At 36.8% G+C, this 16,032-nt stretch overlaps 1 protein-coding gene across 1 annotated transcript in view; it reads right to left on the bottom strand.

Annotated features, from left to right (window-relative positions):
• LOC139958974 (uncharacterized) overlaps positions 1 to 16,032 on the bottom strand; it is a 68,400-nt gene that overhangs the window by 37,232 nt on the left and 15,136 nt on the right. The window contains exons 2-4 of the mRNA XM_071956439.1: positions 14,918 to 15,501; positions 1,780 to 1,820; positions 1,046 to 1,117 (exon numbers count right to left, since the gene is read on the bottom strand). Coding sequence (XP_071812540.1) covers positions 1,046 to 1,117; positions 1,780 to 1,820; positions 14,918 to 15,203 — 399 coding nt within the window. The 5' untranslated portion in view covers positions 15,204 to 15,501. The remainder of the gene's footprint in view (positions 1 to 1,045; positions 1,118 to 1,779; positions 1,821 to 14,917; positions 15,502 to 16,032) is intronic.

The following is a 16,032-nucleotide window of genomic DNA, read 5'->3' as shown; positions in this document are numbered from 1 at the left end:
GGGGCATGGGGAGGGGGCATGGGGAGGGGAAGGGGATCATAAACTTCGAGGGCTCTGGGAATGTGTCTCTGATTCGGGGGGGGGGGGGCAATGTTACCTCAAAACCTTTCCAAAGAAAGTAGGTCCTCTGTGCATTCTGTGAACTGAAGTTTCAGCATATGAATGTTTTATTTTCCAGCAAAGGGTACTCTCTAGTGCCATTTTTCTTTAAGTTTTCAACAACCGGGATCATTTTAAACACTATGACATGATTAACACAATTATAAAATAGCGGTTACCCAGACATGACTTTCAAAAACAAGCATATCTCCCAATCTGGGCAAGATTTTTCTTTATCTGTTTGATACGTTGCTCATCACAACCATCTCTATTATACAAGGTAAATATGATAGTTGGGTTTGAATCCATTTTTATCTTTTTATATTCTTCTTGGCTGTTGGCTAGTATTGATCTTTTACGTGCACTGCTTTAATTTAAAATGATGTACACATTGAAGGAAAATATTTGCAATCGAAATTTCTCATTTAATTTTAAAAAAAAAGAGAAATTTATGACCCATTCCATGCTTGATTTAATTTCAATTTTAGATACAACTATTGATAATTTCTGAAGCCCTAAAAGGCGTATATAACTGAGAAGGTAAAGTAACCACCGTGAAAATACAAATGGATAGGTCAAATACATGTTACTGTATATATAGGAAAGAAGGAAGGCGATAACATGGAAATAATAATAATAATAAAGATGATGGCGATGATGATGATGATGATGATGATGATGATGATGATGATGATGATGATGATGATGATGATGATGATGATGATGATGATGATGATGATGATGATGATGATGATGATGATGATGATGATGATGATGATGATGATGATGATGATGATGATGATGATGATGATGATGATGATGATGATGATGATGATGATGATGATGATGATGATGATGATGATGATGATGATGATGATGATGATGATGATGACGATGATGATAAGGATAATGACATTGATAATAATAGTAATAATAATAAACTTACTGAACCTTGACTGGAGCAGTATTCTGGCAGGTCGCACTTGTCTACTTTAGCTCGGCATAGTAAGGTGGAAATCTGTAAGGTTATGTCGACAAGCACAGAGAAAATAACATTTTGTACACAAGGCAATTTATTGTTTTTAATTATATTTAATTATGTAATTATATTTGCGTTTGTAGTAAAATACAATAGCATCTGGCAGAGTATCATTTAATTGCAACTGAAGACATAATACTTTGCATGTAAAAGTTCATTGGATGTTTAGCTTCATCGATATGACCAAACTTAACGTGATCATAGTTAATATCAAAGTTACTCTTCAGGCAAAGGTTGTAAGACTCTAACCAGAAGGGTTAGCTAAACATGATGTGTGCGTTAGGCATATTGCGTCCCTTTTTGTTTTTTAGCCTTTAAAGAAGATCCTGCTAGGATCGAAACGTCAGGCCAACTTACTTTTACACAAGTTGCGTTGTGAATCAGTAAAGCATAATTAATAGCAAGAATTACCATGTACCGTACGTCCTTAAATATGTAGCAACAGTGAAATCAAGAAATATTAAAGATAACTTCTGCAATCGAGTGATAACAGGTGTTTATTTACCATTTTCTCTACAAATTTTTTTTATAGGTATCCTTACTGTAAGCCTAGTCGTAACGTTATTGATTTTTCTCTCAAATTATGTTTTTTTTTCTGCTTAAAAAATGTAGTCATATGAAGAGAGAATCCGGTTACTTACTTGTAAAGGACGAGGCAATCTGTTACAGACATCGTGCTCATCTGTAGACGAAATAAACAGATAAATTAATCAATTTCCCCGGCCTTATATCTTCTGTCGTTGTAGTGTTGTTATCGAAATTTGTGAAGAGAAATTTGATAAAGGTTTATAGCATATACGCTACAGTGCAACCTACACGTTAAAAAGAAGGATGGTAATGCTGAGTAACGCAATTTTCATTGCTATATACTATATATATACCGGTACTGTACTATACTGTACTGTACTATATAGCCTATACCGGTAAGTTTGGAATGGGAACGCCTGAAGGGACTAGAGGGGTGGTTACACACATCATAAGTGAATTATCAACAGTGTAACAGTATAACATGCACTGTAAGTCAAAGGAATTTGTTGTGTGGTAGGACGGAGGGGGGGAGAGTCTAAATTTCCCCAACTAATTAAGGTAGGGTCATGAACGCTTATAAAAGGACGTCCTGTGCTCTTAGAAAGTGGTCTAGTTCTTACCCGACAGAACATTAAAAAATCCACGACGAACGTTTGTTGCGACCGACGATCAAGCTGAGGTCCATGACCCTCCACCCTCCCCCCCCCCCACCCCTTACGCAAGCCACCGCAGTGCACCAAAATGTCCGAACAACATGTATGGGTCTTTTTAAATGTAGGCTTATATTGAATGCAGTCATCTTGCCATCATAGGTACTGATCATCGTAGAACAAAGACCATAAACAAATAATAGATTAAAACAAAAACAAAACAAAAACAACACACTGATAAAACATTATCCTGCAGCGTTCATTCACTGAGGACGAAAGCTTAGGATATGCCAATGAAATGTTCATAGTTTTCCATGCTAAGTTTGTTTTCTTTTCAAGTTTAGTATACAGTATAGTATGTGAAAAAGTTCTTTGTATTTAGAGTGCGGCCTTTGTATTATGTTTCTTATGTTGTTATACATATATATGATATTGTGTTACAGATTGGTTTTGAGAACATTATCATAGGTCTCTGGTAATTAGCCTATGCTTGAGAAATCATCCTTGAATGTTCACTAATACGGCCTATATGTAATTATACTCACCATAAAATGATGTTTTCAAGTCTGATGAATACATTAAGCAGTGTCGAACAACCTTTTATCAGTTCCGTATAGCCATTAGCCACATTGTCTGAATAAACAAATTACCGCCGTTTATCATAAACATGAGACTCCGCGCGACTTTATTTATATTCTTGTCTTTTAAAGTATAGATAACAACTTGTACCAGACCGAGATACTCCTTTCGGCGACAAACTTAAGCTCTTAGATCAAGAAGGTGATACCTAAGACGGATCAAACTCATATTAAGAGGAAGAATTTTAAAAGCATTATCTACTCGCAGACGAGATTTACACACGGAGGAGATAAAAAAGCCGAAATATTCTGTAAACGTGTATAGGCCAAAATGAAGAAAACGTCACCATGACGAATGTGCAAGTACACACACACACACATATATATATATATATATATATATTTAAATATATATATATATATATATAATATACATATATATATATATATTTAAATACAATGTATGCATGACAATGACAATGTATGCATGACTTGAACCCCACAAAGTCTGTTTAGTCGTACTGATTTATATGTGACAAAGGGCAGCTGTGTTACCATGGTTACACATACCTTCGCGTCGTGAATAACTCTCTGACTCCAACCCTTTTCGATGACATATATATAACAAAAAGTATAACTACTAGGCCTATAATCATGCTGGACCACTTGGGGGGGGGGGTGGAGGTGAGTTGGGGTGGAGCGTGCCCCCATGTAGACTATTGCACCTCTCCCCCATTTGCCAAAACTGCCAATAAAGCTGTGTTTCCTAATGTTTTATTTATACCGAAGGTACAGACACAGTACAATGCTGAAGTTGATGTTCGGAAAAAAACTATAGTACCAAATCATGTAGTATGTTATATTATAGGCTATGATTCATAGCCTTTTTTATTATGGCAGACTGTACATATTGCCGAATGGTGACACACCGTTTCGAATTGTATTTCACAGCATGCGGTTGTCCCTGGCGGTGATAACGTATTAGCCTCTATGCGTTGTGATTTCTTCAAAACACGGTCACCAATGAGATCGATGGAAAATTGGGACAGTACGCCTTGAAATCTGGAATTCCTTACGTGTAGGATGAGCTGAGTTTGTCCCTAGGAGTAAATCGATAGATCGATCGATGCCTTAGCGGTTATATCTTTCACAAGATACTTATTTACACAAAATATTACCCTCCCTCCCTCCTTTAAATTGTTGTTTTTTTTTCTCCTCTCCCCTGGCGGGCCTGATTATTCGTATAATAACGTTTTGTATGTATTTCTTCTTATCCATAATGTACGGTAGGCTAACTACATAACCTACTTCACTTGATGGCAGTAACTGTCCCGGTCAACGTTAAAAATGCAAATTAGACGAGGGCGAAATGCATTCTCATCGTGGAAAGAGTCTATATAATCCCACGTGGTCAAAAATGTGATATTTGTTTCAGAACATACACAGATACATTTTGGAATGATTCGTCAGTTTTGACACTACATAATGGAACAAAACATTGAGTAAAATACTTTGATCTAAAGAAGGATTATCAAGGTGAATCATTAAAGCACTTGTCTTAATTTGGTTGCTTTAACTATTTTGGTAGAAAGACATTAGTTACGTTGTATGGTTGGTTGATAGCGTTCTATACTGTTTTCTATTATTATAAAGGACCCTGTATCCATATCTTCGTTTGCTAATATCGATATGCTCTTGTTGTGGAAGATATTTGTGAAGCCTTTGTTCATGGACATGCATTTAATCTAACCAGGCGCGTATCCAGGGGGTTGTTGGGGCGCGTGCCCCCCGGGTAAGAAAAATCACTAACAAAAGCAATGATCCACAGGAGATGCGATGAGGTCGAACATGATGTTTGACTGGTGACAATCTTCAAAAAGGTTATGGATGGAAACAAAACTATTGGGAAATACTTTGTTCTTAGCAAAAGTGCACATCTGGTTGGTCATTTTCAAGCCCGAGAAGTGCCATTTCCGGTGATCTGAAGGGTATCAAAACCAGAAATTTTCTTGTACGCTGCGCGCCAACTGATGGTGGCGCTCCGCTTAGATAGTAATTCGCCCCCCCCCCCCGTTAGAAAATCCTGGATACGCGCCTGCTAACTGTGAAGAAAAGGTAACCGTTTGATACATACATACACACACATACATACATACACACATACATACATACATACATACATACATACATACATACATACATACATACATACATACATACATACATACATACATACATACATACATACATACATACATACATACATACATACATACATACATACATACACGCACCCTTACATAAATACCACTAAGACATTGTCCTACTTCCACACACAATGTGGTGCGTAGTTGGCTACGGTATCATTGCCCTTGGTCGTAAGTACATCACCAACGACAGATATGACGTAACATTTTCTACGGCAATTTGACTGAAAAAGCCTCCCAGCAGTTGAAGAAACATTTTACGTTTATCTAACGTAAGAAACATAAGAGTTTGAAGAAACCAACTTCATGCCATAGATATGTGAATCGAAAGCATACAGTTGCACTTTTACTGTCCTTTAATGTACCATAAAGATACCGGTTCTTACGCTTTTAGAAAGCTTTAATTGGCAATTTTGCACGACATTGGATATGTTCAGTAGATTATAAGTATATATTTGAAACAAATTTCAAACAATTTAGTAAAGTTTGAGATTGGACACTAATGTATCACATGTGTCCCAACCTTCCTTTCTATGGCCTCGGCCGGTGTAGAAATAATGCACGAATGTTAGCAAATCTGATAATAACACGTTTACCGTGGTAATTGTCAATTATAATATAAAGATAGTGTTTCGTAAAGTGAACTTTTACGTTAAAAATGTAATTTCAGGGCATAATTACATGATGTTGATCCGTAAAAAAAAAATTTACTCACAAACTTCATCTATGGGAAAATATCTACGTCATACTTGATATATCTAAGAAAACACGTTTCATTTTTATTCGTCGATTAGTACGTCGAATTAATTCTCATTTCTTGAAATAAATAAAGTATGTTCATAATTGGATTGCTTATGCAAGCAGAGAGGATCTGAAATATTTTTGATGCGTAAACTTATATAGAAAAAGCGTCATTACGTTAACGAGAATTATTGTGTAAAATATTTGATTTAATGTATAGGAGAAAGTATCTTTTAAACTAGAAATATGGATTATTCAGAGCGACTGAATTACCAAGGTTAACGTATAATTAACTCGTGTAAAAGTAAAATGGCCTGACGTTTCGATCCTAGCAGGATCGTCTTCAGAGGCTGAATGACAAGTAACAGTAACAGAAGGGACAAATACACGCACAGAATACAGACAGGTTAATGAGCAGGGTGAGCACAAAAGGGATAGATGTAACGGATTAGTAGACAAGGGATGGAGAGAAGAAAGAAACCAATAGGGGGGAATTAACTCCTAAGAAGCAGAACAAAAATTCAATAGAATCCAAACACAATACAAATGATATTTGCAAATCGTAAAGGAAATTGTATAGTCTTCATGTGTCATAACTCAAGACAAAATGAAAACATTTGATAGCTGGTAACGTTTCTATAGTAGTTTCTGTTATCAAAATATTCACATTTAAAAAAATAACCTTTATGTCTGGTATGCTCCTTTAAGACTCAATGGATGGTGACGTCGCCGGGCTCTTGCAGTGAGGCCTTGATTTTAAGTTAATCCATTGTTTGATAGAATCTAATAACCTGAACCAAAACATGTTCTTTTAACCTCGTATGGACAACAAAGTACCCTTGAATAACATTCAACACCATTTTTCGTTATATAATGCAATGTAAACAAGCCACATGAGACCATAAGGTTCCTATGTTATCTCATTTAGTTTTTGGTTGCATTTGACGAACTGAGTTACTACTGTCTGTGTATTAGACTACATAGTCCAGTCACTTTATTGATGAGAAGTCTCAGATGTTTAAAGGATCACTGCTCAGAAATTAATAGTGGTATGGAAATATAACCATTTGGCTGCTAGCAGGGCTTTTCGTACGGTCTACAACGTGCACATTAAAATTCTGCATTAAGCTATCCTTTAACAACGTTTCCGCGGTATGTTGAGTTTCTACTTTCGGAATCTAAAACAATGCTGTTTGATGAGGATATCTATATTAGCCTACACAGTCATTTAACACCAGTAATGATCACTGAATAGAGCTGCTTACGTCATCTTTAACCGTGTCTTAAAGTAGCATTCCCGACATGTTCATTTCTTTGCTGTAAATGTTCATTTCTCTACTACAAATACGAATATTAAACAAAAAATTATACTATATAAATAATATTGAAAGACTATTGCAAATGTTATGACCAACGCTCAAAATTGGCCTACGTTATCGGAAAATTTACATATAACTGTCAGCATTACGTATCTACACCAGGTGGTTCCTTTAACACTCGAAACACATTAGCTATGACGTCATAGTCAAGTTACAGTTGATATATATTTTAAGTAACGAATTACTTACACGGACCATGACATACACTGGTGTCTCTTGTTTATACCAAAATGTCTTCAAGAAAATGAGAAAGAATGAACTGATTTATGAGAGACACATTTTCCATTACACCTTGATTGCTGAAGGCGTCACTAACAGCGATATATAGTCACTATGTATACGAATAGCTGTGCATGATCTTTGCTATCCTCACATTAATCCGAGAAATGTTCCCTTTTTCAAGCAATTAATCCCGAAGATGACGGGTTTTGATGTATTACCGGTTTCAATACGATACAATACGTCATAAATCATGGTATCAGTCAAACGGAGCTGAACCATGTATGGGTGCATGCAGTATCTGGTGAAGTTACTGGAATACAGCCTAGTGTTCATTACCTTTACAGAAGTAAGTATAGACCTCATCTTGTCTAGGGACTGAGTTCCAAAAATGATATATTATGCAGCTGCAGACAACTAAAACCACTGCCATCAGCCTGTGGTTGCACTATCATACCACTTGTTAATTCTTGACAAATGACCCATAACTTACTGATGAGGGGTTCATCTGTGAAAGTGGCTGGATTACGTAGTCTAGCACACAAACAATTAGCATTCTTATGATTCTCCTAAACCCCATGCCCCATGACGGTACTCAATTAAAATCCACGTCAATTACAAGCCCCTGCCCCCCCCCCCCTACACGTATACCCCGAAGACATTCGACGTTCCTATATAATCCCGCAGAGTAAGTTTATCCAATGTTCTTAAGCAATCTGTATTTTTTCCTCCCTACCATTAGAGATCTACTTTGTTTTTTTTTTACCGTTTCTTTTAATAACGACAACAAATGCATTGCACAGTCAACAACGCAATAATGTGTTTTGGACCCCAGACGACTTTTTCAGGCACTCGGTTGCCTCTTACAAATTAACGTTTAATAGCGCTGTATAAACATAATCAGCCTTTTTTATAGACTTGTAAACTCAGTCGCTTCTTCTTTTACGAGATATATTGCGGTGATAACTAGAAGAAATCGTAATGAAAAAAGAACACGTGTTGTCATTAGTTTAATGGTTTATGAAAACTGTATATCTTAAAGGGTGACGTAGGGAAACATTTTTGTAGTCTTGGTATATTGTCTTATACTAGTGAGAGAAAAAAAGGAAGCTAATCAAAGAGCTAAGAATGTTTCTTTAATGAATTGAAGTTTCCAATATACTCACCTTTAAGACATGCATAAGACATGCTTAAACTCTAGAATGATCCTCTTAGGCTTCAAACTATTACAAATTTAGTGAGTGCATGAAAACTCAACATTAGTTCATACATATGGGATCGCATGTAAAATAACCATGATTCCTATAGAGTTTACTGTGTAAATAAAACAGAAACAAAGTCATTTACGTGTTCGACCACTCTTTATATTTTTACATATACATCTATATTATATATGCAATTGGATGCGAGTGTAAGGGGCGGGGGCAGGGTAGGAGCGGGTAGGGGGGTATAGGGCCGGAGAGGATTTTATTATATAAACATGACGATTTGAGGATATATGTAATCAAACGGAATGGCAGTAACAGTGACATCCGCCTTTTGTATTATATATAGTCCTGACTTCCTCAATATATAGTCTCTTTGTACTTCAGACATATTTTACAGAAATGTTTATACGTTTAACTGAAGTTTATGTTATAGAAAATGACAACTGCATAAATTTGGCTCTACATGTGAGTTTGGGGAATTAATTCTTTGTTTGTTTGGATTTTATTCTTCTTCTGTTTTGATGTTATAGTACAAGGTCAAATGTCTTATCAAAAGAATTCATGTTTTTATTTTGCTTTGTGGACAGACCATTACTGGTTGAGTGCACGCAATGATGTGGACCGGGTGAGATGGGTATAGGACGGATGGCCTCACGTTATCCGATTCACTGATGAGCGTCAACTATTATGCAGGCAAACAAAGTCGGGAATGATAAATTTATAATACAGGACAGACGTTTTTGTAAAGTAATTGTTTCTCCAAGAGAAAGTATGAGCCTGACCCACGAGACAGATGCTTGTTGGATTAAAAACCTGTAGCTGATTAACTAATGAAAAGACTACTCAGCTCTCCTGGAATGTTTGAAATCTGTGATCGTTCTGATCATCTTAGATTATTATTATTATTATTATAACCAATATTCTATATGTAATATATCCGATCAAATCGAGATTTGATCAATAAAAATCTGTCTCATAAATAGACAGGTTGATGAATAAATCAAGGAAAACTCCTTTACAATTGGTTCAGAACCAAATAGATGAAAAAAAGAAAGAAATCTATCAATGCTAAATTAGCCGCAAAACTGAAAAAAATTGAATATATATGCAAAAAAAAAAAGGAATACATAGGCCTACGGCATGACATTCATAATTATATGGAAAGTCGAACAGGACAGGTTTCATTGACGTTTGTGGTTACTCCAATGTTTCCTTCTGCTCTATAATCAACGCAACCTCTTTATACATGCCGTCGCATAAAGAATCATGAAAATATATCGGGCGGAATATTTATACATATTTATGAATATTATCAAATTTTGAAATCATTGTAATATTACAGGGGAATGTGTGAAATCCATATTAACTATATGATTATACATCGCACTAATTATTAGCCACTAATAGAATACCTACTATACCAGGCTTGCAAATGGGTCACTTTATTCATTTCTTAGAATTCGTTATCACAGAGAAGTTGAGATTTTCCGCCTCCGGATGCCATCGACAAAGTGCTGTTAGCGCATATAGTACCACGTAAGTGTAGATAAGTTCGCGCGGACGGACACGCTGACGACACTGAGAATTGTTTACATCACTGTATGCGATTTGTTTATCGCCTGTCAGAATTTGCGTAAGCATGACATTCAACCGGCCTATATGCATATCTTTAGGCAGTACTTAGATACCGATCGCTCTTAGTAGGAAGTATATAGCTTCTATCATGATATATTTGTAGGCTCGAAGGTTTACATTGTCCATAATCGCCTTAGGCAAACACACTTGTACGAGATTCGCATATCGATCGACCAAGACCAAAATACAGTGTTAAGTTCTTTCTGACCGGGCATGGCAATCTGCTATTAGTTTGCTTAAAGTCGTTTTTACAGCGGCAGTTATTGCATTTTGAGGCTGACGTTAATATCGGACCACGTTTTCGGGATCATTATAGAATTTGGGCATCATCGCGTAACTCCTCCCCGTCTCTCTTTCAAACACCCTTTTCCCCACCCCTCCCCCTCCCAACCCACCACCACGACCACAAACAAACATACAGAGGAGATGAAGACAGTTTGCACATCTGCCATTACGTTCCTGAATCTTCGATGTGATCGCAGTATAGTCGTTGTAATGGTACGCCGTATTGTTAAGACTCAAGTTTATCAACAGGAGTATTAATATTGTATCGCAGACAGGGCAAATCAGACCACACAGTGACAAAATAAGAGCCTGGACCAGTGAAGACCAGATAAGACCGAATTAGATTAGATAAGACTAGATATGAGACCCGACGGTAGACTATACACAAGACACCCCCCCCCCCTCCTGACTAAAAGTCATGCATGTAGTTACACCCTAGGTCTTCGATGGCAACAGTGGCATTAATGAATTAATGAAATTGTGACACGGTGGATATTGAAACGATTTCTGACATTTTCTTTCTTAGACTGCCAAAGGCAGTTACTAAGACGTTGTACGTGGCCATACGTAGAGAAGCCCTATACCACTCAGTGGTATTTGTATTATTAGTATTACAGTGTGAGTCATATAAATGTTACATTTTGTTTGCATTGATGATGCTTTACTTCTGTACTTGTATAGGAAAGGCTTTATAAGCGTTCGTAAAAACGTGTTCATTTATTTTTCGAGATCGTTATATGTTGGCGTGTCTGTTTTCTTTAATTTCGAGAGAAAAATGTAAGCGTTTCTGGGTTTTGTTTTCTCTGTGGGGGGGGGGTGGGATCGGAGGGGGGATTTAAGCAACACCGTATATGTTTTTATACATATTTTGGGGGGAACTACTTTGGCGAAGCTTTTTTTTATTTTTTATTATTTTGTTCGAGAAATTCATATCATATTATATATTCAATTTGGCACAAAACAGTTGACATTTTGGTATGAAGTCAAAATTCAGTTAAGAAAAGAGTAAAAAGCTGAAGAAAAATGTTGAATTTGTGAAGTCGAAATTTCGAGGTAAAAGTCGAAATTAACCCCACCACCCCATTTTTATATAGCAATTTACATTTTCGGAAAAGAAGACGACATTGTGAGGAAATAGTAAAAATAAAAACTGATGAAGAAATTGAAAAATTAGATAAGAGCACCCAGTTACCCCCACACAGGTTTCAAAGGGAGAGGGGGGTCGGTTGAAAATAGGGGGAGTGGGACCAATGTCTAGTGGTGTTGAAATTGCTGTTTAGGACCGAAACAAATTTCATAAATTCCGCTCTTATTGTTTGTGATGGTATGTATGTGTTGGATATGTATACCAAGAGTTAATGAATAGGGGCCATACGTAGCACAACCCTAGACCCCTCAACGCGGATATCCCATACCAGAAGTGATGTTTGGCATTTCTAAAGTGTTCAGTATGCAGGATAACTTGAAACTGACTAGGGTAGCGGCCACGTACGCTTCGGCGTCGTGGGGGGGGGGGGCCTGATGGTGATTACCAAAACAAAATTATGCCCCCCTCCCGACTGGTAGAAAACAAAATATTTAATAAAAAAATCCTAGTGCACAGTACAATAAATATGTAACATGATTATGCGATACAAACGAAACAGTTGCCTCCTCCATTCCAGAACTGGTGGTTGCGCCAATGAATAGCATTGTTATTAGGCAGTATTGAAATGCGCTTATCTATAATTCACGTTGTGTATGTATCTTTATTCGGTTGGCGATTTTTTTGTTTGTTTTATACTTTCCGTATAAGAAGCCTTGAAGGTCGCGTTTACGCCTGACGCCTATAAATAAACACAGTGCGTTATTATAAATTATAATTCACATAATAAATATTTTTTTAAAGGACTCATATACCGTATAACAACCAACGCTTCATCCAAAGAAAAGGGATGGAGAGAGCAAGGGAGGGAAACAAATGAAAAAGACTGTTCTAATTCTACTGTTCTACGTTATAATTTAATAGAAATACAAGCGCCTTCTCACTATTTGTCTTAAAGCTGAACTCAGCGTGTAATTACATTATACACAGTTATTGGTATGATATAAACATGCAGTGATGAAGGTTAAAATATTGTATTACATGGATGACATTGAATTCTATCTGGCAATCTCTCTTTTTCCCCATTGGATTGTGTCTCAATTATGGGATGAGAATATTATTTCATAAAATTCTGCAGGCTGGCTATCATTTTACAAGAAAGAAAGAAAAAAAACCTACAAAGGGATCTTAGTCATGCAGGGTTAGTTTATTCCTTTCGGTATATGGCACAGTAGGGAAGATAGTGGAACGTTAATTTGCCCATTTACAGAGCTAAAAATATTACAGAGGGGCAATATATTGTTGCAGCTATCTCTGTAATTCAGTGCTTTCAAAATAATGAAACGGGTAATTGGTTCAAGAAAGAACAGTTCGTTCGCATTTCGTCTTCTTCAACATTTTGAAAGGAGAGAAAGTGCCTCATGTATTGCGGCAAAATAGGCCAAAATTTTGTAAAAGTAATAAATAACATGCTTTCCCGCAGGATTATTTTCAAACCACTAGCAGGCTTGAGAAGGATATATTATTGAACAAGCAAACAAAGCATATCCCACTAAACAAGAAAATGTAATGGCAATTTGAAAATTAAAGGTACTGGATGACGAGTTTGGGAGGTAAACTTGAAATCCCGTCCGGCCTGATCCTGAGCTTGAGAGCAAATTATATTGCTGTATCATCATCATAACAGATGTCAAAAATACCTCAATCCTGAACATATACCTGTTACATTTCAAAGTAACCTTAAATGGTGACTATCAAGAGCAGAAGTTTAATCTTGATATTTTATAGTTCAAGAAAAAAAAACTCTTAAGTGCTGGTAATGTGTCTATATATCTATTTGAAGTTTTAAGATATTCAACTTTTAAAATATGCTGAAACTCTGGACTGCTCCTTTAAGGCTTCAGGACTGATGACGTTGGTTCCTCGGTGCATCCATTGCTTTCATAAATTCTAATAACTCATCTGAAGTATAATCTTTTAACTTCATATTAACAACTATTGCACAATTTGATGATACTTAACGCCATTTGTCCTTGACATTTGTAATGCATTGTAAACCGGCCTGTTACTTGAGGCCATCAACGTATTCTGCATTCACATTGAGTTTTCAAGTGTTGTTGGGCATGATGAACTGACGTAATGATCTGTGTATTAGACTGAACAGTCCAGTCACTTTATTTAACGAACGTCACTTGTTTAAAGGGCCGTTTCTAGAGTATTAAAACTGTTATAGAAATCAGACCTACAACATATCAAATTAAATTGTGTGCCTATGGCACATGATTGCATTCTGAACTGGCGTTTATCTGTTGGGAAGGGGACTTTGGTATTTTGTTATTGTTGTTGATATATTCATTTGTCAATTTTATCCAATATTCAAAGTCCCTTGAAACGCAAGGCTGACGACTTGATCAAGTCTAAGTATAACACATCGAGCCAAATGTGCTTCATTTTCTTTATGTTTTGTCTTTCTTAATTTATTACACTGTTTATTTTCTATAATGGAGATGGGTTTCGCAATTGCTGACTCTAACATATTGAACCTCTTGACATGACGTAATGATGGCACGGGTTTCAGTGTGAACACTGTTAACAATTTACCGCCGGGGAAATATGAAAAGAAAAACAACAGAGACAGTGAAAGGTTTCAGATGCTTGTGCCATTATGACATCACGGATTTTACAAAATGACGCCCCCACCACCCCCCCCCCCCAATACACGACGTTTAAACTACGATATCTCCCAAACGGAGTAATATTTCGCATCGCTTTTTGGGGAAGTTTTCCTTCACCAATTTATCTGTCATACAAACTAAAATTGATTGCTCGGTATGTGTCCTCTTTAAATCCAAGCTTCCAGCTCCAGTTGCAAACGTGTTTAGATTGGTTAGCCTTCTCGTCACGGTCCCATACGATAGAACCGTGGGAATACTTTCTTACTTTGGTGTATCGATGTTATAAAAGGTGCCTGGTCATGAAGTCATGATAAAGCCTGCTACAGATTTTCAACAGTCTGCTTGTTCTCAAGAATTAGCCTACCACACTTTTATAAGAGGTAAGCTAGCCTAGCTATATATGCAATGTATAAATATGAAAATCGAACGAAGTGTTATTGTCATTAATTCTTGAGGCTATAGGCTGACTACCGCAATAATTGTGCTTTACGACAAACACATGCACACATTTGTGAGATTGTCTGCTGAAGAAAAGGTTGTAGATGTGGTTATGAAAGACAACCACTTACTTTCAAATCAAAAAGACTCACCAAGGCTTATTTCGGTGGTGAATTCTGCCGTTGCATATTTTGCTTCAATGGTCGTTACAGATTCGGTTGGCATGGCTTCTGTCGTAAAGATGGCGCTAAAAGTAGCATACAGTACCATATAACGGGAACAGACTGTCGAGTCTAGTTTCATATATATCCGTGGGAGTAATGAAGTCATTGTAATTAGCCGAATTCTACAACTGGTCGATAAAATTAATGAAGTCGAATTGTGTGTTTCTTCTTTTTCTTCTTCCCAGTGGATATTGTCGTCTGTTACCTTGAACATTTGCCATAAGATATATTAGTCTATTACAAACAGGAGTTTTCCTAGCATCGAATTTTCTCTCTCGTCTGCAACGTCGAATCAATTTTAAGTTTCGTGGCTTTATAGAGCTGAACCAGGCTAGAGAGTTGTTATGGAAACTCCCTGGCTGAACTAATAACTTCGTTGCTCTTAATTCACCCTGGTGGTTTCGTATATCATTATATGCAATCAACTTTTCGCTCATCTGAGGTGAAGTCTTCGGTAAGTAGACTGCTTTCAATATAGATTGCCTTCTGGATCTCTTGAGTTATCTTCAAATCTGAAGAATAAATGAAAATCAACAGCTTTAACGATGACCAATATGTGTAACTTATTAAATATTACTTCGTTCTTTTAACAGGCGAAATCGGGTGATGCTTACATCTGTCAGAAAGAGGTCTGATGCCGAAGAACACATATCGTACGTCAGAGGGGGTTAGTTACGTTGCGATCACGGGCACTTAAATCGGGGAAGGGCGGGAGGGAGGATGGAACGCGGACGTCGAGGGGCAGTGAGTTTCATTTGACTGGCCAAACCATAGAGTACCCTATAACATTCCAAAAGTTGGAATGTTTTCAGGGAAAGGGCACGTTTTAAGTAGCCTATAACGTACGTGCTTTTCTTAATTTTTCAACAATAGGTACTTTGTAATTTTAATCTTCCCTCATTTTTATAACCAAAGGACACTCATTACATAATAAAAGGGTCTTTTTGAAAATTACAAATGAAATACAATGGAGTGTATTTTTATACTAAAAAGGGGCAATCCTGATTTATGAAATGAACTGTGCCTATACCTCGTCATTCTCT

This window comes from Apostichopus japonicus, chromosome 18, assembly GCF_037975245.1.
Source record: "Apostichopus japonicus isolate 1M-3 chromosome 18, ASM3797524v1, whole genome shotgun sequence".
Classification (NCBI taxonomy): Eukaryota; Metazoa; Echinodermata; class Holothuroidea; order Aspidochirotida; family Stichopodidae; genus Apostichopus; species Apostichopus japonicus.
Note: the sequence above shows the minus strand (reverse complement) of the source record. Positions and strands in the feature narration are given on the sequence as shown.